The sequence below is a fragment of the Tasmannia lanceolata genome, unplaced genomic scaffold (genome assembly GCF_043159265.1).
Source record: "Tasmannia lanceolata isolate RefF3 unplaced genomic scaffold, GAP_Taslan_0.1 ptg000002l, whole genome shotgun sequence".
In the NCBI taxonomy this organism is placed as follows: Eukaryota; Viridiplantae; Streptophyta; class Magnoliopsida; order Canellales; family Winteraceae; genus Tasmannia; species Tasmannia lanceolata.
Window position 1 is genome coordinate 57,223,599 of NW_027518679.1, and position 24,874 is coordinate 57,248,472.

Here is a 24,874-nt window from a genome sequence, read left to right on the forward strand (position 1 = left end):
TGGATATAAAAACATTATAGCAGATTCTTTATTGACTAACTGCAAATAATATACATAGTACAGGATCATTAAGGTAGAATGAGTGAATAGAACAGCTGGGAAAATGGACAAGAAAGAAATAAATAAATACCTGAGAATTTCTTCTCAAAAACAAAGCTTGCAGGAAATTTTAAATTACCAAGAAATCTGAGAGACGAGGAATGTCAATGATATTGTCGGCCGTCTCGGATAAGCATGGATCTCACAGTCGAGTGTGCAGACAACTTTTCGGCCCTAGGCTTTTGCCATCCAAGTCTCTCCAAGAACTCTTCAATCAATCTAAGAATTTAATACAGAAAAATCAGTATGATGCAACATGAAAATAAGTATCCAAAAGGCTTAAGTTTTCATCACTCACAGACTGCACATTGCCTTCTGAGCAGAAGCCACCTCGCGATCAGGAAACGAGTCCTCCAATCGGTAACTCAACCAAACATAGAGATCCAAGACCTTCATTTCCAACAGCATAAGGTATAAAATATTTAATCCCAAAACTCTAATTACATAATCAATATCAGTTATAGACCTGAAGGATTGGCATTTGGTTATTCTCAAAAGATGTGGATATATTATTCGAGCATGTCCCCCCATCTTATATTCATTTTATTATCTTTTAAAGGGCAAAAGGAACTCCCCGAGTATCGGGAAAAAGACTAAGCTTTCTTTTCAGTGGTTTTTAGAGGTGTTTTGGTTATCTAAAAGAACAATTATGTTTTTTGCCGTTTGTGGGATTCCTAGCATCAATAATTTCATTTTATGGTAAGGGAGGCCTCCTAATTTGGGCAGTTTCAGAAATTAGACATTGGGGTCAAGCCTTCGTTCCAGTGATGATGAGCTTAAGACCGTGTTTAGCAAGCACGAAAAATTATTTCATTCAATGTTATGAGCTCAGTTGTGTCAGAAGGCTGGAGGGAGAGGGAGGTATTTGAGTGGGTGGGAGTGGATGAAGCATAAAAAATCCTTAAAAACTAGTGAAAAAATACCGATCGAAAATTGGTTTTTTGTTTTCCTGGCTTTTAGGAGCTTTTCATTCTCCCTCTCTCCCACCCTTTCAAGTTCCTCAGTCTCCCACCTATCTCTCACAAATGGCCCCACATATATTTCATGGAATATTTTTTCATGGTGGCCAAACATGGCCGAAGTGTATAATAGTTGTTTTATCCTTGCATAACTGTAGAAAGGAAAAGGAAACCTTGGGCTGTTAGTGTGGGAACTAAGTACAAGAAGATAGTACCTTATGAATAGATTCAAGCTCCTTGAGTTCATTTTGTGACTTGGGAACCTGGAGTGTCCCAGGTGTAAATATTTCTCTAAGTCGAACCATTCCTTTTTTTGAATAGTTTTCCGCGAACTGGTTCATGAAAGAAGTTTAGTCATCAGGTTCCTAATTCAAAACAAACATCAATGTAAGGTTCAGAGTAAAACTGTCACCTGTATAAGGCCTTGAGCTGAAATATCATCGTTCATGTCAACTGGACTGCAAATCATGGAAATTAAGTGTCATCGAACGGCAAAAAGGAACCAATGATAGCAAGAAACTTCACAAGGGATAAATTATTTCCATATGAGATGGAAGTCAACCAAAATACATTTTTGGAAGTAATTTGTAAGAACACTTCCGAAATAATGGTAATTAAAAGCAACTTCAGAAAATGATGATTTCACCATATTTGTTATAAGGATCAATTTTATTTCTTCATTTCTTTCTTTAAGAATAGAAGGGACGGGAAGGATTTCTCTTATGGTGTAACCCATATATTTATAAAAGTTGGAGTTGTTGGAGGCTAGATTAGTAGTGGGAGAAAGGAGAAAGAAAGAAAGAGAGATGAGATAAGGCGAATGGAAAGTTTCCACTATGGGCTATTCTTGTGTATTAATGATAATATCCTACATGAAATGGAAAAAACATAAGTACACCCAATTGCAATCTAATTCCCATACAAGAAATAACCCTTATTTCCTACACTCCCCCTCAAAGGAAAGAGAGGTGAGATGAGGCGAATGGAATAGTTCCCACTATGGGCTATTCCTGTATATTAATGATAAAAATCCTATATGATATGGAAAAAACATAAATACTCCCCAAATGCAATCTAATTCCCATACAAGAAATAACCCTTATTTCCTACACTCCCCTCAAGCTGAGCATAGATATAAATCATGTCCAGCTTGGATAAAATAAAGTAATAATGGGACTTCACAACTTTTGTCAAAATATCAATGATTTGATGACCAGTAGGAACAAAGAAGACAAATCTCCTTAGACAGAACACGTTAGCAAATGAAGTGCCTGTGAACCTCAATGTGCTTCGTGCGAGCATGTTGGACAAGATTATTTGCTACGTTGATTGGCAACTGATTATCACGGTATAGCCACATAGGGCATGGAACTGACATCTGTAACTCCTTCAAAAGATACCTCAACAAAAGTAACTCTACAACTCCATGAGCCATCACACAGTATTATCCCACCGCACTAGATCTAGCAACCACATATTGTTTCTTGCTGCGCCAAGCAATGAGGTTGCCGCCTACAAAGGTACAATATCCAGTTATAGATCTCCTGTCATCAACTAAACATTTCTTGTTGTGACAAGTAATGAGGTTGCTGCCTACAAGGCTAAAATATCCAGTTGTAGATCTCATGTCAGCAACTGAACATAAACAATCAACATCAGAAAAGGCTTCAATCTTCAAGTGACCATGGTTTGCAAATAATAACCCTTTCCCTGGGCAAGACTTTAGATAGCAAAGGATTCTCTCTGACTCTTCGAGATGGGGAATCCAAAAAGAGCATGCATATACCGACTCACCACATTCCAACATAGATATTAATATCTGGGCGAGAGAATTAGCATTTTGAATGGCTTAAGATGCGGTGTTAGGGTTCTGACTTATGGGGATGAGATTTGGATGTGCATTAGGTCTCAAAGACTCCAATAGCGGAGAAGGGAAGATCCTTGTTGCATTAATCCGATAGAGAAGGTAAGATCGTCGGTGCATGACTCCGATAACGGATAAGGCAAGATAGAAGAAGAAGAGAAGGTTTAAAAAGAGAGAGAGAAAATTTGTGGTTAATATTCTTTTCTTTTCTTTTTTAAATTGCTGCTCAACCCAATTGATAGATTATCAATTACATAAGTTTATCAAAATCCAAAATCCCCTTCTATAGATGGTTTTTAACTTTTTATCCCTTTAAAAGAAAAAACCTGAGAGAAAATTCATTCAAGCTCCTCCACTAGTTAACTTAGGGACTTACATATCATAAATTGCTTTGGAACTAAGAAAAGAATTTTGCAATAAAGGTGAGAGAAGAGAAGAATTTTGCGAGTATTGAATCCCCAACCCCACAACATCAAGCTTTTTATAAACATCACTTTGAAGTAATCACAATATATGCCATTAAAACCATCCAAGATGGACCCTACCTAATTAACATAAAAATAACACTCAACTGCTTAGAAGAATTACACTGAAGATATAAGATAACCTAACTTAAACTCTCAGCAGTAAGAAAGTCACAAACTGTAAACCTGAACCCGAACCAAGTGAAACGATGAAACAGGTTACATATGGGCAAACAGGTTTTCCCATCAACTATTACCCCTTGGCTGTGACTGCAGCTTCACAATCCAAACTGAAATGTATCAGCCATTGCAGGCTCTTAAAGACTGCAAGATAAGCTAAAAACCATTGAGCAGACAAGGTTCTCAATGTTACTAACTTAGCAAGCTAGGAGTCAAAGACCAGGACTTGGACACAACCATCAGTTGAGCTAGACCAAGGTTTAAAATTTCGATTTCGTCGGTGGCAATTTCGGTTTCGGTGGAAACTTTGGTTTAAATCTTATAATTTCGGAAGACATTTTTAAATTTCGGTTTCGGTTTTAAATTTCGGTCCCGGATGAAATCCGAAATTTAAAACCATGATCATGACTGGGATATAGATTGCAGCTTCTCAATCAGGAGAAGCATTGGCAACCTGCTCGGGCCCAGAGAGACCTATAATACCTCTCTTTTTCTCTCTCCTCTCTCTTATTTTCTTTATTTTTCAAGAGTGGGGTATCCAGCTAGTGGAGGGCACAACATGACAATGGAGAGTGGTGGAAGTGCCCAAGTAATACGGGGGCAATACTAGCCACCTTTTTTGTTATTAAATAATTAGATACATATAGGCAAGGGAGACAAAGTTTCTCATTACTTCCTGCCTAAGTGATAAAGGCAACACACTATACGAAATTCCAATGTCAGAATTTAAGATATACCTATAAGTCAATATCACTACTATGACAAAAACAACATAATTGTTTTTCCACTTAGTACTATTTATATGGTTCTAATGTATTTCTACTCGTATATATTCTACATTTATGCCTCGAGAATTAATATTATACAAGAATAAATTCACAACGCAATACTATCATACAAATGTCGGCACGTGCCCACGTGTCAGGTTTTCCAGGGCTAAAGTTCCCCTCAAAACTCCTTTTGCCAACACACCTTGTCTGTGTCTAAACAATATAATTTCCCATAAAGAACAGGACCTGGGGATAAACTAATTACATGTCAACATAATTTTAGTACAGTAAAGTGGACAAGAGTTTACCTCATACAAAACAGGTATTTATCTTGCAATCCTAGGGGAAACTCATCAATAACAGCTGCAACCTTCTGTAGTTAGTAAAACTCAGTCATTACAAAGTAAACCAAAAATAATGATACTCCCCTTATGCACTAAATAAAAAATAAACATACTGGAAAGACAAATTTCATACCAACATTTCTTCACAGTTAGTCATGAAATAGTTTGGCGATAACTTTGCTTTCTCGATGAAGAGTTCCTGCACAATTGATCTAGACAGTTAAAAACTAGACAAAAGGACTATAACAACTAGCAAGTTGACATGAACATGAATTTTATTTTTTTTGAATGGTAACTGAATATATTATAAAGGGAGAGACCGAAAAAGTCCCCCCGCACACCCCACTAAACAAGTATTACACAAAAGAGAAGAAAAAAGAAAAGCAATACTATAAGAAATTAAGGGGGCAGAAAGTCGTAAAGCTCCAGAGCCTGCTTGACAACACCCGTTTTAGCCAACTTGTCTGCGACTCCATTAGCTGATCTCCTTACATTTTGGAACGTCATAGAGCACCCAACCGTTATATCCTTTATTTCATCGAAAAAACGAAGAAATTTCCAAGGAGGAACCACCGAACCCTTAAGCCACCTAATGACATTTAACGAGTTTCCTTCCATGATAGTGCTCGCCATCCTCTCACTCCCTAGATGCAAAATGCCTTGATATGAGGCTCTAACTTCAGCTTCGTTCAAATCTGCTACGCCGATAGGCCTAGAATAAGCCTGCAAAACTTCCCCATCGGAATTCCTCAAAACACCCCCGATCCCGGCTAGACCGGGGTTGCCCAAGCTTGATCCATCAAAGTTCAACTTGGAAAAGCCAACAAGAGGATTTACATGAACATGAATATTATGCTATATGAAAGACATACCTCCTACTAAACCCAAAGATAAAATACCAAGACAAAAGGACTAAAACAACTAGCAAGTTGACATGAACATGAACATTATGCTATATGAAAGACATACCTCCTACTAAACCCAAAGATAAAATAATGAGCTGATGACATGAACACGGAATCTCTACAGCTCTTGCTGATGCACGACAAGGGAGTAAAGAATTACAATTGGCTAGGATGGTAAAGATGGAGAAAGGCTACATGAGAATCGACATCATGTATGCTACTATTCAGCACCATTTGATACTGAATAGCCGCGGGATAAATAGCTGTTGGGTGATATCTAGCTGGCAACTCACTGCCCAAGGGTAGGGAGGTATAAGTCTCGGGTTTTCTAGCTTCCAAAACTCATTGCCCGAGAGGAGCGCAAGTCTCGGGGTTTTCGGTGTGTCAAGGATAGATTTTATAAGTAAAATGATAAGAAATTAAAAAACTTTAAAAAAGGAATGTTCGGATTGTATGTCGGGTCGGGTTGCTTGACGCTCAACCCTAACCCGACCCAAAATATTTTCAGGTTACTTTTTTCCAACCCTAACCTGACCTGACCAGAGCATTTACCAACCCAACCCGAGAAAACTCAGGTTGAACCCAACCCAAGTTGCAACCCTAAATACGATGAGGCATTTTATACATTAGTCGAGAGTATGGTTGTGTAGATTGTTTCTTTAGCCGAGACATTTGGGTGGACCCTTAGCTAGATGGACGTGAAGAATGCCTTTCATCACAAATCATTGAAAGAGAAATATATCGAGAATTTAAAAGGGATTGAGTCATTAGATAGAGGTTGTTTTCCCAGCAAACTCAAGAAGGCAAACTACGGATTGAAATAGGCTCTCGAGGCATGGTTTAATACACTCCATTGAGCACCAAAGTACAGTGGATGCAAAAGGAGTAAGTCTAAGAATTCTCGCTTTCTAAAGCATTTTCACTCTGGCATGGTTTTGCTACTACTCCATGTGGACAACATCATTATTACATGGAGTGATAGGTCTGAGATTCAGAGTCTCAAGTAAAATCCGAAAGGTGCCTTTGATATGAAGTACCTGGGTGAATTGCGATTCTATAGATGCAAAAAGGACCAAGGAAGGGGATGTACCTGTCCCAACAGAAGTATGCTCTGGACCATCTTAACATAGTCAAGATGATAAACTTCAAACCAGATAGCACTCTTACAATATACAGTAAGATAATCAATTAAAATTAAGGGCAGAAGATTAGAGACCCTAGAGAAGAGCACCTTCAGACAACCAAGAGAATCCAAAGGTACTCATGGGCACTCTAGATCACAGACTACGTCACATAGCATAACAGGACAAGGTAGTCAGAGTACATGGTTTTTCATATGCGGATTGGACAAGAGATCGAGACACAAATAACTTAGTTTTAACTTTTAAGGTATTGTGTCTTAATGACTTTCTAACCTCACGGACCAACAAAAAGCACAGACTGTAGCCAGATCGAATGTGGAGAAAGAATATAGGTCCATGTCTTCCACCACAATAGCATTCACATAGTTGAAACACCTCCAAAAGGAGTTACACTTTAGATTAAGATTATATCTCCCTTACTGCAACAATCAGAGTTGCATCAAACTATCACAGAATCTTGTCTTCCATGCTGGGACAAAGCCCATAGAGATAGATTACCATTTTATAAGTGAGAAAGTAGTGGATAGATGGATACTTGTGCGGGACCAACCTACCTCGTCCAACACGATATGAAGCTTCAACTGGCACATAATACACTGCCGATATTTCTATCTGCCAAATTAACTACCATGTTTCAAACACATGACATGATTGTCGGACAATCATGCTTATTGCATGTTAGTTTTGGATACTTGTATTTAAACTTTTAAGTATGTGAGTCCTGTAGATGCTATAATTAATAATCCCTTTCTCAAAGTTAAATCTAGTTGAGTTTTCTTACTTTTGACTTATATATGTTGTTTCCAGACCCCAATCATTCCATGATAGAAATTGCATTTGGCCCGTCTTCTAAACCTTTTTTTTATTCTGGTCGCTACTGTGAATTCTTAGTGGCGGTCCCTTCCAGCCAGAAACCTGGTTATCTCACATTTCCATAGATGTGTCCAATATTTCAGAAAATGCCAAATTGTATCTCTGCTCCCCATATCCATACCAGTATTTGGGTATCACATCTAACCTTGTATCTCTGCTTCAGGATTTCTGTGCGACCATAGAATACCTACCAAGTTGAAGGGAAAGTTTTATAAGACAGTTGTGAGGCTAGCCATGCTGTACGGCTCAAAATGTTGGGCCACCAAGAAGCATCATGTGCATAAGATGAATGTAGCGGACATGCGGATGCTTAGATGGATGTGCGGCCACACAATGTTAGATAGAATTAAAAATGAAGACATCCGTAAAAAGGTGGGTGTGGCACCACTTGAGGAGAAGATGAGAGAGCACCGAGTAAGATGGTTTGGGCATATCCAACGTAGGCCTTTGGATGCTCCAGTGAGAAGAAGTGACTCGTGCCAAGTTGATGGAGTAAAGAGGTAGGGGCACACCGAAAACAACTTGGGTAGAAACAGTGAGGAAAGACTTGATGGTTAGGAACATAACAGAGAACATGACCTTGGATAGGAGAGAATGGAAGAAAATGATCCATGTAGATGAACCCAACTAGTGTCAGGATTAGACTTAGTCAATTTGAGCCGGGTAGATTCTTTCACCTTCTTCATGACCCCAACTAGTTTGGGACAAAGGCTTAGTTGAGTTGAGTTGAGTTGAGTTAAGACTTGAAGTAACAAGACACATTCATTGCACTAAGTTACTATAGAGCCGCATGGCCATCATTCAGCACCACTCATAAGATTAGTTATGTCCATTCCAAGACCTTCTGACCTCCATTAGCAAAATAAATATCAGAAGAATACTTGAATGCACGAACAGAGTTGAAAGGAAGCAACAGCAGAGAAAGTTTAATATTTGCTAGATGTGAAGGCAAGAGAAAGTCAATGATTGGCAAAGTAACGAAGTCCGTAAGATGGCAATCCATAGTCCAAATTAAGCTCAATACAAAACCCCATTAACCTTTCAAATGCATGAACAAAGTAAAAATTTGTAAATTTTTTTGCATCTCATCAAGCTATGTTCAACATTAATGATTATTCACGTTAGTCATCACCATTACCTACCAGCATAGAGTGGAAACCAAGTGTTGGATGTAAACGCGAATATAAGAACAAGATATCAGAGGTAGGAAACAGTCCAGCACACTGCAAAGATATAACAAAAGGCCGCTTAGGAAAGAATAAATTTATTTAAAAATAGTTTGAATATCAAACAGCACCTTTCAAAAAAAAAAAAAAAATCGAACAGTAAAGATAGCTGGAATGATGTAACTAAGTATTAATTGCCACAGATATCAAAATCGAGGTTCAGAACACTGCTAATGTAGTCACGGTGGTCAGCGGGAAGCCATCCTACAGTAGGTACCGATATAGCCATGCAATTGCTGTCCTTTATTACCGAAATAAAAAAAATTACAATAACAAGCAACAACAACTATACAACTCAATAGCACATTAATCTTTAAAATTTAATATCTTTTACACAGAAAATGTCTAATGAAAAACATTACCTAATGAAAATGATACTTGCAACACTGGTGAAAGTTTCATCACAAGAAAGTCCGAGAGGGTCATTCAAAAACAAATAAGAACAATGATGAACAAAGGGAGGGTTACTACTGGTCCAAAGGGATAGTAATGATATCATGATTCTGACATCCGCAGAAGGTCCAATGGAGTTCAGATTGCAAAACAAGGAACAAAGCTGAGACATTTTTCCATGCTAGGAATTGTGAAGATTTATCCGGATTCTTTGATTTAATTTCAGCAGGTTTCAAAAGTCTCCCACCAACTTTCTGTTCCGTTATATTGTATTGTATCACCGTAGAGATATTTTGTGTAATAATATCCCAATAGTTTCTTGTGTTAAAAAGCATATATGGTGTGTTTATTGTTGAGTAAGGGCATTAAGGATTATAAAAGTGTTTCATTATTAGTAGAACTCTTGTAATTTTATGTAACACATCCTATTTAATGAAATTGTGCGACGTCCCACAAACACCTTCCATCTCTTCTATTTATTTGTGGTATCAAAGCACAATTATACCCTAGGCAACAATCCCTTTTTTGTGAGGAGTTTATGGAAACCTTATTGCATTCTTTCCAATCAAGATAAGGGGCAGATCTTAAGGTTTCTGACTTGGTTGTACAGCTTTTTATTGCAGTTGTATGGATCTTTTTAATTTACAAGGATCCTGTGGAGACCTTGTTTGAGGTGTAAGATGTTTTTTGCCAATTACACCCATCTTTAAGGTAATGTTTGTTGTGTTTTCTGCATAGCATGGTGGATTCAAATCTGGCCTTTTCTTTTGTAGAATGTTTGGGCTCAATCTCATGTGTAGTCCCTTTGGACTGTTAAGTGTTGCTGTTTTTTGGGTGTGGTTATTGCTACTACCTATGACAGCCGACACTTAGTGAATATTTATCTTTCTCCAATGAAATTACGTGTACATAGGTAGATATATTTACCTGCATGCTTTCTTGCAAGTATGTCAGTTAAACCTATTGAAATTCTTAAGGGCTAAAACAATTACCTCCAAGGTAGGAGAAGGAAACTCCAATGATGAATGAAGTAATGGTAGATCCTCAGTGTCTATGCAAGTGACTTCACCGGAAGGGAATTTAGAGCCATACCTCCCAGCCCTCCCTACAAGCAGAATATTAGATAAGATGTCTCAGCAACTCATAATATCCAGCAGGTGTAAAAAAGTCCATGAAATATATATCTGGGAAAAATGTTTCTACTCTGATGGGCCAGATAAATTATCTAGTCCGTCAAGCAGAAATAGAGTGGGCCCACGTTGTTTGGGTGATGCAAACCATTCATTTGATGGGCCTTGACATAGATAGGGAGTGCCCAAAAAATCATCTCCATAGGATCATCCTAACCCTTCAATTTGTGGAGGTTTGAAATGGACGGGTTCAGGGTCCATCCAGATCACCCAAACATATATATATATATATATATATATATATATATATATATATATATATATATATATATATATATATATAGAGAGAGAGAGAGAGAGAGAGAGAGAACATTTCCTACACACTTGTGTAGATAAGTTACCTACACACTACCTTAAAATACAGTGGGGGCCCACATTGTTTGGGTGATCCAAACAATTCATTTGAATGGTCCTCACATAGATAGGGTGTCAAAAAAAATCAGATCCATAGGATCATCCTAACCATTCAAACTATGGAGGCAAAAAAATGGACTAATTTGTGAAGGTTTATACACGTCCATTTTACCTCCACAAATCGTAGGATTGGGATGATCCTATGGATCTGATTTTTTGTGGACACCCTATCTATGTGAGGACCATTCAAATGAATTGTTTGGATCACCCAAACAATGTGGGCCCCCACTGTATTTTAAGGTAGTGTGTAGGTAACTTACCTACACAAGTGTGTAGGAAATGTTCTCTCATATATATATATATATATATATATATATATATATATATATATATATATATGAGGAAAGGGAAGCTACACCGCCGGCTTAAAATACAATGGGCCCACATTGTTTTGGTGATCCAAACCATTCATTTGATTGGCCCTCACATAGATAGGGTGTCCACCAAAAATCAGCTCCATAGGATCATCCCAACCCTTCAAACTGTGGAGGCAAAAATGGACAAATTTGTGAAGGTTTTTACACGTTCATTTTTGCCTCCACAAATCGTAGGGTTGGGATGATCCTATGGAGCTGATTTTACGTGGACACCCTATCTATGTGAGGGCCAATCAAATGAATTCTTTGGATGACCAAAACAATGTGGGCCCATTGTATTTTAAGCTGGTGGTGTAGCTAAGTTAGCTACACCGGCGGTGTAGCTTCACTTTCCTCTCTCTCTCTCTCTCTCTCTCTCTCTCTCTCTCTCTCTCTCTCTCTATATATATATATATATATATATATATATATATATATATATATATCAGAGAAGTGTTTCTGCACTTGAGCACAAATTGCTTATCTGCACTCAAGCCTCAAAAAACCATGTGGGCCCACATTTTATGGATGATCCAAAGCATTCATTTGGATGGCCCTTACATGGATAGAGTGTGTACAAAAAAATCAGCCCTATAGGATCATCCTAACCCTTCCATTTGTGTAAGTTAAAAATGGGCATATTTGTGGGAGGTTTATACCCGTCCATTTTAACCTCCACAAATCTAAGGGTTGGGATTATCCTATGGAGCTGATTTTTTTTGTCACACCCTGTCTATGTCAGGGCCCATCAAATGAATGGTTTGAATCACCTAAAAAATGTGGGCCCCCACTGTATTTGGGGCCGACGGAGTAGATAACTTCTCTCTCTCTCTCTCTCTCTCTCTCTCTCTCTCTCTCTCTATATATATATATATATATATATATATATATATATATATATATATATATATATATATATGAGAGAACATTTCCAACACACTTGTGTAGGTAAGTTTCCTACACACTACCTTAAAATACAGTGGGGGCCCACATTGTTTGGGTGATTCAAATAATTCATTTGAATGGTCCTCATATAGATAGGGTGTCCACAAAAAATCAGATCCATAGGATCATCCCAACCCTACGATTTGTGGAGGTAAAATGGACGTGTATAAACCTTCACAAATTAGTCCATTTTTTGCCTCCATAGTTTGAATGGTTAGGATGATCCTATGGATCTGATTTTTTGTGGACACCCTATCTATGTGAGGACCATTCAAATGAATTGTTTGGATCACCCAAACAATGTGGGCCCCCACTGTATTTTAAGGAAGTGTGTAGGTAACTTACCTACACAAGTGTGTAGGAAATGTTCTCTCTCTCTCTCTCTCTCTCTCTCTCTCTCTCTCTCTATATATATATATATATATATATATATATATATATATATATATATATATATATATATATATATATATATATATATATATATACACACACACACACACAGAGGGAGTTTTATATGGTGCCCGACCGTCATGTACCATGCTAGGGGTACCGCCCTTGGTATTGGATCCAACTGCAGACCACTTTTTAAGAGGCTGCTGTTGGATCAAATATCAAGGATGGTACGTCCATCGTACCACCTACAAGAGACTTGACGGTCGGCCACCATATATATATATATATATATATTCCTTTTGGTAGGTTTAGGGTTTCTGGGCTGCTATCAGAATAATAGTGTATCAGCTGCAACAAAATACTGACTACCTACTGTTTGATTCTAGTAACCTCTTCCCTGACACTTGTCCATTAGGGCTTTGCGGATAGAGATGCAACTCAACTCGACTCAACAAAGCCTTTGTCCCAAACTAGTTGGGGTCGGCTAAATGAATCCTTTAGAAAAAATTCATGAAGAAGGTAAAAGGAATCTACCCAGCTCTATTCTTGGTTCTAGTTGGGTTCTTCTACGTGGATCATTTCCTTCCATTCTATCCTATCCAAGGTCATGTGCTTTGTTATGTTCCTAGCTATTAAGTCTTTCCTCACTGTTTCTACCCAAGTTGTTTTTGGTCTGCCCCTACCTCTTTTTACTCCATCAATTTGGCACGAGTCGCCTCTTCTCACCGGAGCGTCCAAAGGTCTATGTTGGATATGTCCAAACCATCTTAAGCGGTGCTCTGTCATCTTCTCCTCAATTGGAGCGACCCCCACCTTTTTACGAATGTTGTCATTTTTAATTCTATCTAGCCTTGTGCAGCCGCACATCCATCTAAGCATTCGCATCTCCGCTACACTCATCTTATGTACATGCTGCTTCTTGGTGGCCAAACATTCTGAGCCGTACAGCATGGTTGGCCTCACAGCTGTCTTATAAAACTTTCCCTTCAACTTGGTAGGGATTTTATGGTCGCACAGAACTCCTGAGGCAAGCTTCCACTTCAACCAACTTGCTCTTATTCTATGGTTAACATCCTCTTCAATCTATCCTTCCTTGTGTAGGATAGAGATGCAACTCAAAGTGAATATTTTATTTTATCACAGTTGCATATTCTACTTTGATGGTTAGGAGCTGGACTCCCTACGCACCTTACATTAGATGGAAGATGGAAGAAAACAGTGATTCATAGACAATATAAGACTGAACCAAAATGAGTTAAGCTAAAGGCTAAAGCACAAATTTACCATTTACCCTCATATACATCTCGTTTGGTTTAGGTGGCAACTGGAAATTATGACGTATCAAAAAAAATAGATGCATATATAAAGATGGAATAATCAATTTTGATTTCTGTTTAGTGCAAGATTTGCAAAAACTGAAGTTCGTTGTTTTTTCATCACAAAACGGAATCCTAAGTTCTTTCATCACGAAATGAAATGCAAAAATAAACAGCTAGTTTTTACCATTGAGTATGGTTTTAAATTTTGGCCGAAATACCAAAATTTCGGATTTCGGTTGGGACCAACACCGAAACCACCTAAATCTGAAATTTCGGCCAAAATCGGCTATGTCTGAAACCGAAATTTTAAACCTTGCGTTTGAGTACAGTGATATGCAGGCAAAGGATTCCAGAACTAGAAGTAACAAATTATGGTCGGAAAATTATGATACCTGCAATTTGTTTGATCTCAGGTATAGTAAGTTCCCTCATGTATACACCATCAAACTTTCTCATTGTTGAAAATATGATTCTGGAAATGTTCAGATTGAGACCCATTCCAATGGCATCGCTTGCAACAAGAACATCAAACTCGCTGCTTTCATCGTTGAACATTGTTGCCTGCAATCCTAACAATCAAATTCTCTCAGCTAATTCTTTACAGTCAAAGTAGCATCAAATAGTGCGGAAGTTTGGCGAGATAAAATGCCACTCGATAGTTTTGAACACAAGTTCATGATATGCCTTTTATCAAACTTTTGTAACTCTTTAGCTACACAACATGAAAATGTAAAAGTAAAATCTAAGTTTGTAATACTCTTTATTTTCATTTGCCACATATCTGTCAAAAATTATAGACTGATTTCCTCACAAGCACATTCCCATATTTTCACTAGATTATGCTGTTGATGGCACGTCAATCATAGCTTACAAGAAGTAATATGCCGGAATGAGGTACGAAAGATGCATTATGTCGCTTTACGAAAATAACATATTATTAATGGAAAGAGAAAATTTACAATAAAGACAACGATTGAAAATGATTTCCTTTCTAAATATACATCCTCTAGAAAATAATGCATAATCCTCTCCTATGTATGTATGCCTCCTCTAGCAACAACCTACACAATTCCCTTGTCTTTAAGTAAGATATGACCAAAAGACACATCAATATATCCTAATCTAGTCAATGCTAAACACCAAGGACTAATATTTATCTTTGATGCTCCATTAGTTGTGTTGGAAAAATGCCCTTCGAAAGGCAATTCCCATCAAATAATAAAATAAAATGCATTGAACAACCTATGAGAGCTTGAACCTTCATCTCATTTGAACATTTTACTCCTAAGAGGGCCCAAAAAACAAAATAATCAAATCACCTCTACTGTCCCTGAATGCTCCTTCAAGCCTTGTTGGCCTTGCTTACCTATCGAACTCCCAAATAAGATTTCACCAAATTCCAACCAACGTTAAGTAGCCTTTTCACGGTTCCTTCCAACAAGCCACTTCCTTTCACTGATACGCTTCTAATACTTCTTTCAATTGCATCGACTACATTGAAACTTGACGCCTCAAAATTTCATTCCCTCTATTGTCTAATATATCAAAACATAGTTGAATTTCTCCACTAATCTCCTTGCTGATAGAAAACTTACTCTAGAAGGTAATGTTATTGTGAAAAGAACACTCCACTATAAATGCTGAATCTGAAAGGGTCACTTTGACATCCTTCGAACAATGTCCACTCCCAAGGAAAATCCAACACATTAAAGGACATGAGAAAGTAATGGGAAAATTGTTCCATAGTCGCACAATGAATGTAAAGGTCATCGATGTTCGCTTATTTTATTCTGCGCATGATGCAAAAGGTCACAAATCTAAACTTCTTGAACAAGAGAATTCACGTTAGGAGGAAGGGAAACAAAGGTGACAAGCTACTCCCAAATGAAATAAGAAATTTATTTGATTTAACAGAGAACTACCTAATGCATACATCATGCGTGTCTATATATCCATTGCACATGACATAGACATCCTCCCACTCTTGAACTAATTGTACTACAGGCATACTCTGCATGCGATTTGTGCACGTGATTGTTGTAGCTACTCGAGTTATTTCCAAAATGTCTCTTCTTCCTATTCTTCAACTTATTATTTCTTTTTTTTAACACCTTCCTTCTTCCTCCACTTTTTGTTTCTTTTTTCTTTACCTTCTTCTCTCTCAATTTTTTTCATTTCTTTCCCTCTAGCAGGTAAACCCTAGCCCTCTCTCCCCCTCTCTATCGTGACTGGGTATGGAAGTAGGGCTCAAACAGAGGCAAGAGAAACCGCTTTTCTTTAGCATAGGGTAGAGGAAGAGAATCTCTCTCTCTCTCTCTCTCTCTCTCTCTCTCTCTCTCTCTCTCTCTCTCTCTCTCTCCTACAAAACCTATTAGAAACCGTGAGCAATAAGAAACCAGAAAAAATAAAAAACAGAGGAAAGAGGTTAATACGACCAACAATTTCTGCATTAAGTCCTAATCTTTTTTTTCAAATAGTGGGGCCCACCTTGTTGGAAGATCCAAACCATTCATTTATTGGACCCCACAATATTTTCTGAAAAATACGCTCGGCGACGTGATATAAAACTACAATGACACATCATAAACAGAAAATATTAAATGGTGTCCACGTGCTTGCACATGTTTTTCCACAAGTATTGTGGAACCCACATGATTCGATGATCCAAACCAATGATTTCTTGGGACCTTTGATAGATTGTGCTCAAAAAAACACCTCCATAGGATGATCTTAACCACCTAATCTGAAGAGGCTTCTGTAATGTGCCAACGGTTAACAGACCAAAGGGTTACGATCATTCTCTGAGGATGATTTTCTAGGCACGACATATTTAAGTCGGGGCCCAACAAATGAATAGTTTGGATCATCCAACCATGTGGGCCCCACTAATTTTTTAAAACAAATATGTGCAAGTCGTGCGTAGACCATATTAAAACTCAATCATAAACCAACTCAAACATTTTTTCTATTTTTCCTATACATCCAAACTTTCGTTCTCGAGTACTAGTCTTTGGAAAGAGAGAAGCGACAAATAACAGCTGAGTGGGTGACAAAAAACTCCTTATTGAAGTTTTATACCTTACCTGATCTGAAGATATCCAAAGGACCTTACTGTAGTTGAGGTGAATTTCATCTTTAAATTGCGAAAATTTTCATTTTTTTCCAATGAAATTCTTGTTGAAGTTTTGTTGTTCTCAAAATTCGATTTTACTGCAGCTTTATTGTTCTTAATAAAAAAGTAAACAATTCATCCCCGTCCCCCTTTTGTTTTTAGGCATGTTGTTCCTCTCTCTGCCACTCCCATTCCTTTTTTCTTTTGTTTCATGTTAGCCCATTTTTCTTTTGTTTAATGTTAGCCCATGTCTACCTCTCTCTTTCTAAAATAGTAAAATTGCTACTTGGAGTTGGTAATTGATCTAGGGATTAAAAAAAATTCATGAGTTGTCATATCACAACATTAAAAAGTAAGTGTTGCTTTAAAAGGAAATAGTTTAATTTATTAATGCAAGTGTATTTTATATTCATTAAATAAGGTTCATATCTTTTTTATTTGCAAATTTCTTGTTTTAATCTTTTTTTATTTTCCTACATCCTTTTCTTAATTTTGCCGAGTGTGTCCGTTTCATGTTTTTATTAGGTTAGCAAGCTAAATTGCTAAACACTTAGGACACTAACACTTGGCACCTATTACAAGTGTCATTAAAAGAACTAAGAAGTGTGAATAACCACATCAGTTCTGTTGAGATATATAATGGTAAGCAACACGGTTGCAAAGTATAAGAACACAGAAAAAATATGAAGTTCTTCAGATATAATAGTTAAATTATAACTGTCTGTATAATGGTTGACTTTACCTAGTGTGGTAATACCGTAATACTACCAGTGGTCTTGGTCCCGTGATGAACTGATGAGGACAATTGCAGTTTGGGGCCGTATTCTATCCAGGTTTGGTATCACATGGGTTTTCCCATTCAAACTTTCCGATCTATTGGAAAGTTGGGAGGAACAAAAGGAAAAGTACTTTGGGACTTATGTCTATTGGCTACCTCATGGATCATTTGGAAAGAGCGAAATGCAGGGATTTTTCAAGGGGTGGCAAAATCTCCTCACTTCCTATTTGTTAAAATCATAGCCTCGGTTGTTGCATGGGCTAGATCCATGGATCATTTGGAAAGAGCGAAATGCAAGGATTTTTCAAGGGGTGGCAAAATCTCCTCACTTCCTATTTATTAAAATCATAGATTCGGTTAAAAAAGAAAGAAAATGAAAAATAAGACTAGAAAGAAAGTGATATGAAAAGAGAGGAGAAAAAAGAAAAGAAAGTAGGCGTTTCAGCGGATAAGAAGGAGCACAATGGTAATGGCTGGAGGATGCAACCGATGGAGGAGGGCGAAGAGATGGCTGGAGGATTGGCAATGTCGCCATTGCCACTATCATAATTTCAGTTGACGGAAAAATTGCAGAATCTGTAACAGAAATATAGTGAAACCAGGGGGGGTTAAAAGAAATTAAAAGACAGGTAATGGGAATTGGCACTGCTCTCTCTCTCTCTCTGTCGGTATCTCAACTTCGAGTGGCGAGAAAATTGTCGTTGGTGCCGCCGGAATAAAATCTGACACTGGCACTATTTCTCACAAGATTGGAGGATCTCTGATCTTGTGCATTTCGGGGAGGGAAGTGGAAGTTCGGATGGAATCCCTAAAATCCTGATTGGGAAAAAGAAGAGCCCTAATGGATCGTTAGAGGACCTTTGGCTTTGGGCACAAAAGATTTGGAATATCCCATCGCTGCAATCCCATGTATATTGTCGGAAGATGAGCTTCTCTTTATGTTTGAATCTGAATTTCAGGCCTCTAAGGTTCTTTCTAGTAGCTCTGAGGTTTTGGAACCTCATTTGTGTTCTCTCGCTTCGTGGAATAAGGAATTCGTTCAAGGTGAGAAAGCTCTGTGGGTTAACTTCTATGGTATTCCATTACATGCTTAGGCCACATCAACAGTGGAGGCTATAGGAAGTCTATTTAGAAGAGTCCTAGAAATAAAAATGGAAGGAAATCACCAACATTGCATGAGCTTCGTCTCGGCAAAAATTCTAGCCTCCCTAAGGATTTTCTCATGCTCTTTTGCCAAAATTGGAATCTTGAATCATGTCTATAGAATTGGGATTGAAATCCCCGAGAATTCTATTTGCTCTACCAATTCTGGACCGTCCTCCCCCTTGGATCGACGCCTGCTTGAAGCCCGTTCGGTTTCGTTTCAGTCCTGGTCGCCGACCCGAGTCGGGGCCCCGATGCTTCCTTGGCTCCTCGCCCATTTTCAAATTTCAAATCTAATCCCCCTGGTGCTCTGCCCAAGGATGGATTCGAGATTTGTCCAGAGTTTGGTCCTCTGGACCCTGAAAGCAGGCGTTCTGTGAGCTTGTTGGTGGAGCCCGAGGCGGATGGTCCCCATGCCCCTAGGCGAAAAGTTACGTGGGTAGCTGGCGAGAGCCATCTTGATTTAAATCTTAAGGGTAGGGTGGGCCCTGATATTCTGACAACCCTCTAGGGTTGTCAGCTGAAAGTTTTCCATTAGGGATGAGAGATAAACTGTAGTCTTTTCTCTTTTTATCTTTTGTGTCTAGAGTAGGTCCTGCTTTTAGTATGGTGTGTCCCATCTGTCTTTATTGTTTGGACTTTTGAGGTGGGCCACATTAATCCTACTGCGAAAATGAATAATTATTTATGTTACCGAGGAAAGGAAAGTTGTAAGGTCATAAATTGGTTTTTTGGCATTATTAGTCTTCCAACTTGAAGAATAGCGAGTAGTTTAAGGAGTCTCTTTGGATTCATTAGGAATTCTGGGTGCTTCTAGTTCTGGTCAACCAAGATACCTCTCAAGAATGGAGAATCAAGGTAATTCTAGTGATCCTTCTGCTTTCTCTAGTGGAAGAAAGAGACGGTCATTCACGGAGACTATGATTTTAGAAAATATTCTTAAGAGGATAAAATCGATGAATTATGATGAAGAAAGGGCTATGATCATGGACCCGACGCCCAAAGAAGTAGTCGAAGATCTCCTTCGCAAGCAGTGGAAAATCTTTAAACTAGACGCTCAGGATGCCCTTTTACCTTATTTAGCCTCACTGGGTCATGCGAGGTTAGAGACACCCACTCGCCGCTTTTTAAACACCCTTTCTTCAAATCTCTGTTGACTGAAGAAAGGGCTGAGAGGAGGCTAAATTAGGAAGCTAATAAGGTGGTAGGTATCCGTCAAGTAGAAGAAAGGATTGCCGAGAGAAGAATCCCTAGTCGTTTGGAGCGGGTTCCGGAGGAATTACTCATCGAAATGCCGGACTTTCTAATCCAGCACATCCTGGAAGAACTGGAGAAGTGTGCGGCATAGTTTAGTCTGGTTAAGGTGGAGCGGTGCTAAAACTTTTTGGTTTTTGGGTGGCCTGGTGTTCCTGTGGAAGATTGCTAGAATCTTTTTGGGGTTTGGGAGGCCTGGTATTTGTGGCTATGGTACAGAGTATCCTTCTTTTAGTAACCCTATTGGCCTAGGACTATGCTTCTAGACAAATAAATATGAATTGTTGCTATGTAATGTAAGTTGGGACTCCTGGTCTCCAGTGTACCTTTCATAGTATCAATAAAATTGTCATCTTTCAAACAAAAAAATCATAGCTTCGGTTATTGCATGGGCTAGATCCATTCCCCTCTTCCAATTCGTATCGGCATTCTACCTTTGGGAGGGAGGGAGGGATGGAAGGAGGTATGTTTTAGCATGGAAAGGAGACCATTGGTGGTCCAAGCATGGGAGCCTCCAGAGGAAGGAATGCTCAATATGAACTTTGACAGTTCTAGTATGGGTAATCCCGGCCCTGCAGATATTGGAGGTGTTTTAAGGGGCTCAAATGGGAATGTTATTTGGGCCTTCTCGGGGCCAATTGGGACGTCGGATGCAAATGAAGCAGAGGCAAGAGCTGCTCATAAGGAGAGGTAACAGCTGCTCATTAGGAAATAAAGTATTTGGACAGAGGCTCATTGAATAGTACAATAATAGAAGGTAATTCTATGAATGTCATTCAATGGATGAGAGGGACGGTTGTATCATAATGGTGGTTTGCTAGCCTCTTTGATGAGATTCAGGATAGAAAAGATGGATCCTCACTTGTATTCAACCACATCAGAAGGTCTGCTAACTGTGAAGCAGACAAGTTAGCTTGGGAAGCAGAGGGGAGGCAAGGGATACAATTGTTTGAGTTCCTCCCTCCCTGATCCTTAGCCTCTTGCTTATCTATTCTTCTTAGACCATCTCGGTCTCTTTATTTGAATGAAATTGCTACCATTCAAAAAAAAAATAGCAACAAGAATGATTATAATGAAGGTCCCTTAAGAACCTTAGTGGGAGAGGGGTTCTTGAGAAGGATGGAGTTACGAGGTCTCTAATCACCATCAAAATATAAAGCACTTCTACAATAATTCCCTCGGCAACCTTATCCAAGACCCACAGAGGAGGACAAACTGAGAACCACATAAAAGGTAGAGAAAGTAATCGTAGGGGCTTTTAATATCATAAGGAAGAATGGAAGCAGAAAGAAAAATCAAAAATATAATCTGAAGAAAACTCTTAAAACTAAAGTTGGAAAGAAATATGACTTGAATCTGCGGCTTGGCTATCAATTCCATTCATTTCCGGCTGAAACAGACGAAAAATTTCATTCTGGTTCATTATCCATAATGGAACGGCCATATTTTCCGTTCCGATCAAAATTCAGGTCATTCCAGTCGGAATTCTGGCAGAATCCGAAATTCCAGACGAAACAGGCGAAATGTCCTTTTTCGTCCAGAATTCGACAAAAATGCGCTTCTTCAGAAAATTTACACAAATGCCATTATAGCCGTTGGAAATGGTTCTCCCGTTTCACCCTCATTTTTTGACCTCTTATGACCGTTTTATAGCCGTTGGAAAGGTATTTTTTTCCTTTTCGCGTCTACAAGCCCTTACACCTCTATATATACCCCTCTAACCCTTTTAACCCCACCAACTTCTCCTTCACCTTCTCTTACAACTTCCTTTACTACACTTTTCTACTTACTCTTCTCTACTCTAAGTTTCAACTACACTCTTCTTCAACCTTCTTTAATCTCTCTACATGTAAATTTAATTTTTAAGTAATAAAAATGCCTTTTTTACGTATTTGGTTAATTTATATTTTTCTTATATTTTTAACAATTTCTGACTTTTTTGGATTTTTTCATATTTTTAACTATTGACAAAAAACTCCCTCGTCGTAGTGGAACAAAAAGTTTCGAACGAAACACCAAACGAAATGGACGAAACACCGAAACGTTCCGTTCTAGTCGCCAAAACGAAACGAAGAACGAAACGGAATTGATAACTTAGATCTGCGGTGATGTTTTTTACTTGAACATTAGAAGGATGCATGGATACTCGATTCATGTTATTGCAGCATTGTTTTCTGCATAGGGACAAGCAACTGGTTGCTTGGATTGGAGAGGATGTTCCCTGCGAGTGCTACTATATGGCCGTCCAAATCATTTTGGTGCATATTTCTCTTGCTCCTTAAAAATATATTTTGAGAAGTCATTCCATGAAATTTAGTGCATTTGCATCCTAGAACCTTCATGTTCTCTTCCATTTCTCCACTCTATAACTTTAATCAAAAACACGAAATTACGAAATCTCAACATGAAGCCGCATGCATAGATATTCCCTGTCAACCAAATGCTTTAAATTTAAAAGAGAGTTACATATTGCATGAAAATTATTAACACTAATGCATAGCTATTAAAATTCCTCCCAAGCAAGAAAAGAAAATATTCTTCAATGGAAGCAATTCAAGAGAACATTTGATTGTTTGACCTGAACGGTGTTGGCATACAAGCTGCAGTGGCATAGCTATTAAAATTCCTCCCAAGCAAGAAAAGAAAATATTCTTCAATGGAAGCAATTCAAGAGAACATTTGATTATTTGACCTGAACGGTGTTGGCATACAAGCTGCAGTTTGCTCAAAATGAGCTATTGCCATTTGATAATTCAAATGAAGGGCCAGTTAAACTGACAGGTCACGAACAGATAAAAAAACAATCACATAATGAGTAGTTTTGAACCAAATGCATTTCAAGAAAATATGCTGAAAACAAAAGGACAAGATGACCATACTTGAGCAAAGAGGGCTCCAAACCAGTAATAAATAACAACAATACTCAACTCAACTCAACTCAACTAAGCCTTTGTCCCAAACTAGTTGGGGTCGGCTAATAAATGACAACAATGAGAACTAAAAATGTTAATGCTTTAAATCCAACCATATATATCAAAATCAGACTGCTGATACAAATACAATGGGAACGGAAAAGATAGCAACAGAAATAACTTATAGCTTCTGTTACACAAATCTTGATAACATCAACACAGGAGAAAAATGTCTTTATTCGAGCAGATTTGCATAAATTTAGTGGATAGTGCTGAAGTATCTCTAAAAAGACAAGCATTGAATACCTGCCGCGTCCGAGTTTCTGGTGGAAGTGACCCATAGACAACAGAACAAAGATGTTTTCCCCTATTTTCAATCTCTCTCTAGTCATATGAAAGAAGAAATCATAAAATGGTGTCAGACAAATGGTTCTACTAGACCATTCAAAAAAAAAACAAATGGTTCTACTACGTGTTAAATGAGAGGATACGAGAATCATACATCTATACCCAGAAAGATAAGGGGGGAGTCTTTATTCATTGAAGGAGAGACCCAACACCCATAATGTCCACAATGTATTTCACAAATAAATAAGAAAAGGGAAATGGATGGTTGATATGAATAAATTCATATACATGAAATTAATGTCTATCCAAGTACACCATCCTAACACATGAAATGATTTAAAAAGTGAAAACAACTCAGAACGATCTTCCATTAATAAACCCATGTCATTCGTGAACAATCATCCACAATTGCAACAAAATATCTAAATCCAAACAAACAAAGTAATTCGACACAGGCAACAAACAACAGAATCGACTAAAGAAACTTATGCAAATGAAAATTTTAGATGAACCTTCAAGAAGTACTAGAATAAGCACAAATTCACATTCCAAAATATCACAGAGGCATCGAACACCTAGTGAAATGCGTTGTCGCGGATGTATGATAATTCAGTACATAGCACATTTCATATGTAATTCATATAAATATTTATACATAAGAGATTTTATATGGTGGATGTACATGTAAGTCAGTAATAGAGGTACCGCCCTTGATATTTGATCCAAAAGCAGCTCACTTTTTAAGATGCTGCTGCTGGATCAAATGTCAAGGGTTGTAGTTCTGTCGTACCACCAATGCCGATATACATGCGTATTCACCGTATAATTTCTCTATACAGAATACATACACCTGAGGCCAAGCCTTGGCGCAATGGTAAGGTTGCTCCATTGTGACCTAGTGGTCAAGGGTTTGAGTCACATAAACAGCCTCTCTGCAAAGCAAGGGTAAGGCTGCGTACATCTAGCCCTCCCCAAACCCCGCAATGGCGGGAGCGTCATGCATAGTGCCGCCCTTTTTATAATAAATACACCTCCTTTCAATGCAATTAACATAAATACAATTATGTAATATATACTGGTATAGTATAACACTAATACACTAAATGACAAATAAAGATGTTTTCTAAATTAATTGTAGTACTTTATTGTTGCAAGAGAAAGAGAAAGAGAAAGTGAGTTGGGCATCTCCCCCTCACTCATTTATTAATAATAATGAAAAGAGAAGTACAATGACCAAACTGCCCATAGACTTATAGGCTTATTCTAACACTCCACCTCCAGCTGGAATGTATAAATCATACGTTCCTAGCTTGTTACATATATCGCTCAGCTTTGATACTATGTTAACTTACCAACTTCTCCAAAAGCTTAAGCTGTTAGAGAAAGGCGTTATTTATCTTTTATACTTTAACAGAGCCCCCCCCCCCCCCCCCCACCCCCACGCACATGTGGCCCACTTGGGAAACACGTGGCACATGTGGTCCCACT

The 24,874-nt window shown here is 38.2% G+C and overlaps 1 protein-coding gene across 5 annotated transcripts in view; it reads right to left on the reverse strand.

The window, feature by feature from the left end:
- Positions 1-24,874, reverse strand: part of ATSUV3 (ATP-dependent RNA helicase) — a 43,637-nt gene continuing 18,763 nt past the window's right edge. For all 5 annotated transcript variants that reach the window (XM_077391520.1, XM_077391525.1, XM_077391535.1 and 2 more), the window contains 10 exons: positions 23,345-23,422; positions 14,232-14,400; positions 10,212-10,324; positions 8,743-8,823; positions 4,814-4,879; positions 4,645-4,709; positions 1,471-1,516; positions 1,274-1,390; positions 398-489; positions 1-318 (listed from right to left, as the gene is read on the reverse strand). In XM_077391520.1, the coding sequence (XP_077247635.1) occupies positions 204-318; positions 398-489; positions 1,274-1,390; positions 1,471-1,516; positions 4,645-4,709; positions 4,814-4,879; positions 8,743-8,823; positions 10,212-10,324; positions 14,232-14,400; positions 23,345-23,422 (942 nt within the window). In that variant the 3' untranslated portion in view covers positions 1-203. The remainder of the gene's footprint in view (positions 319-397; positions 490-1,273; positions 1,391-1,470; positions 1,517-4,644; positions 4,710-4,813; positions 4,880-8,742; positions 8,824-10,211; positions 10,325-14,231; positions 14,401-23,344; positions 23,423-24,874) is intronic.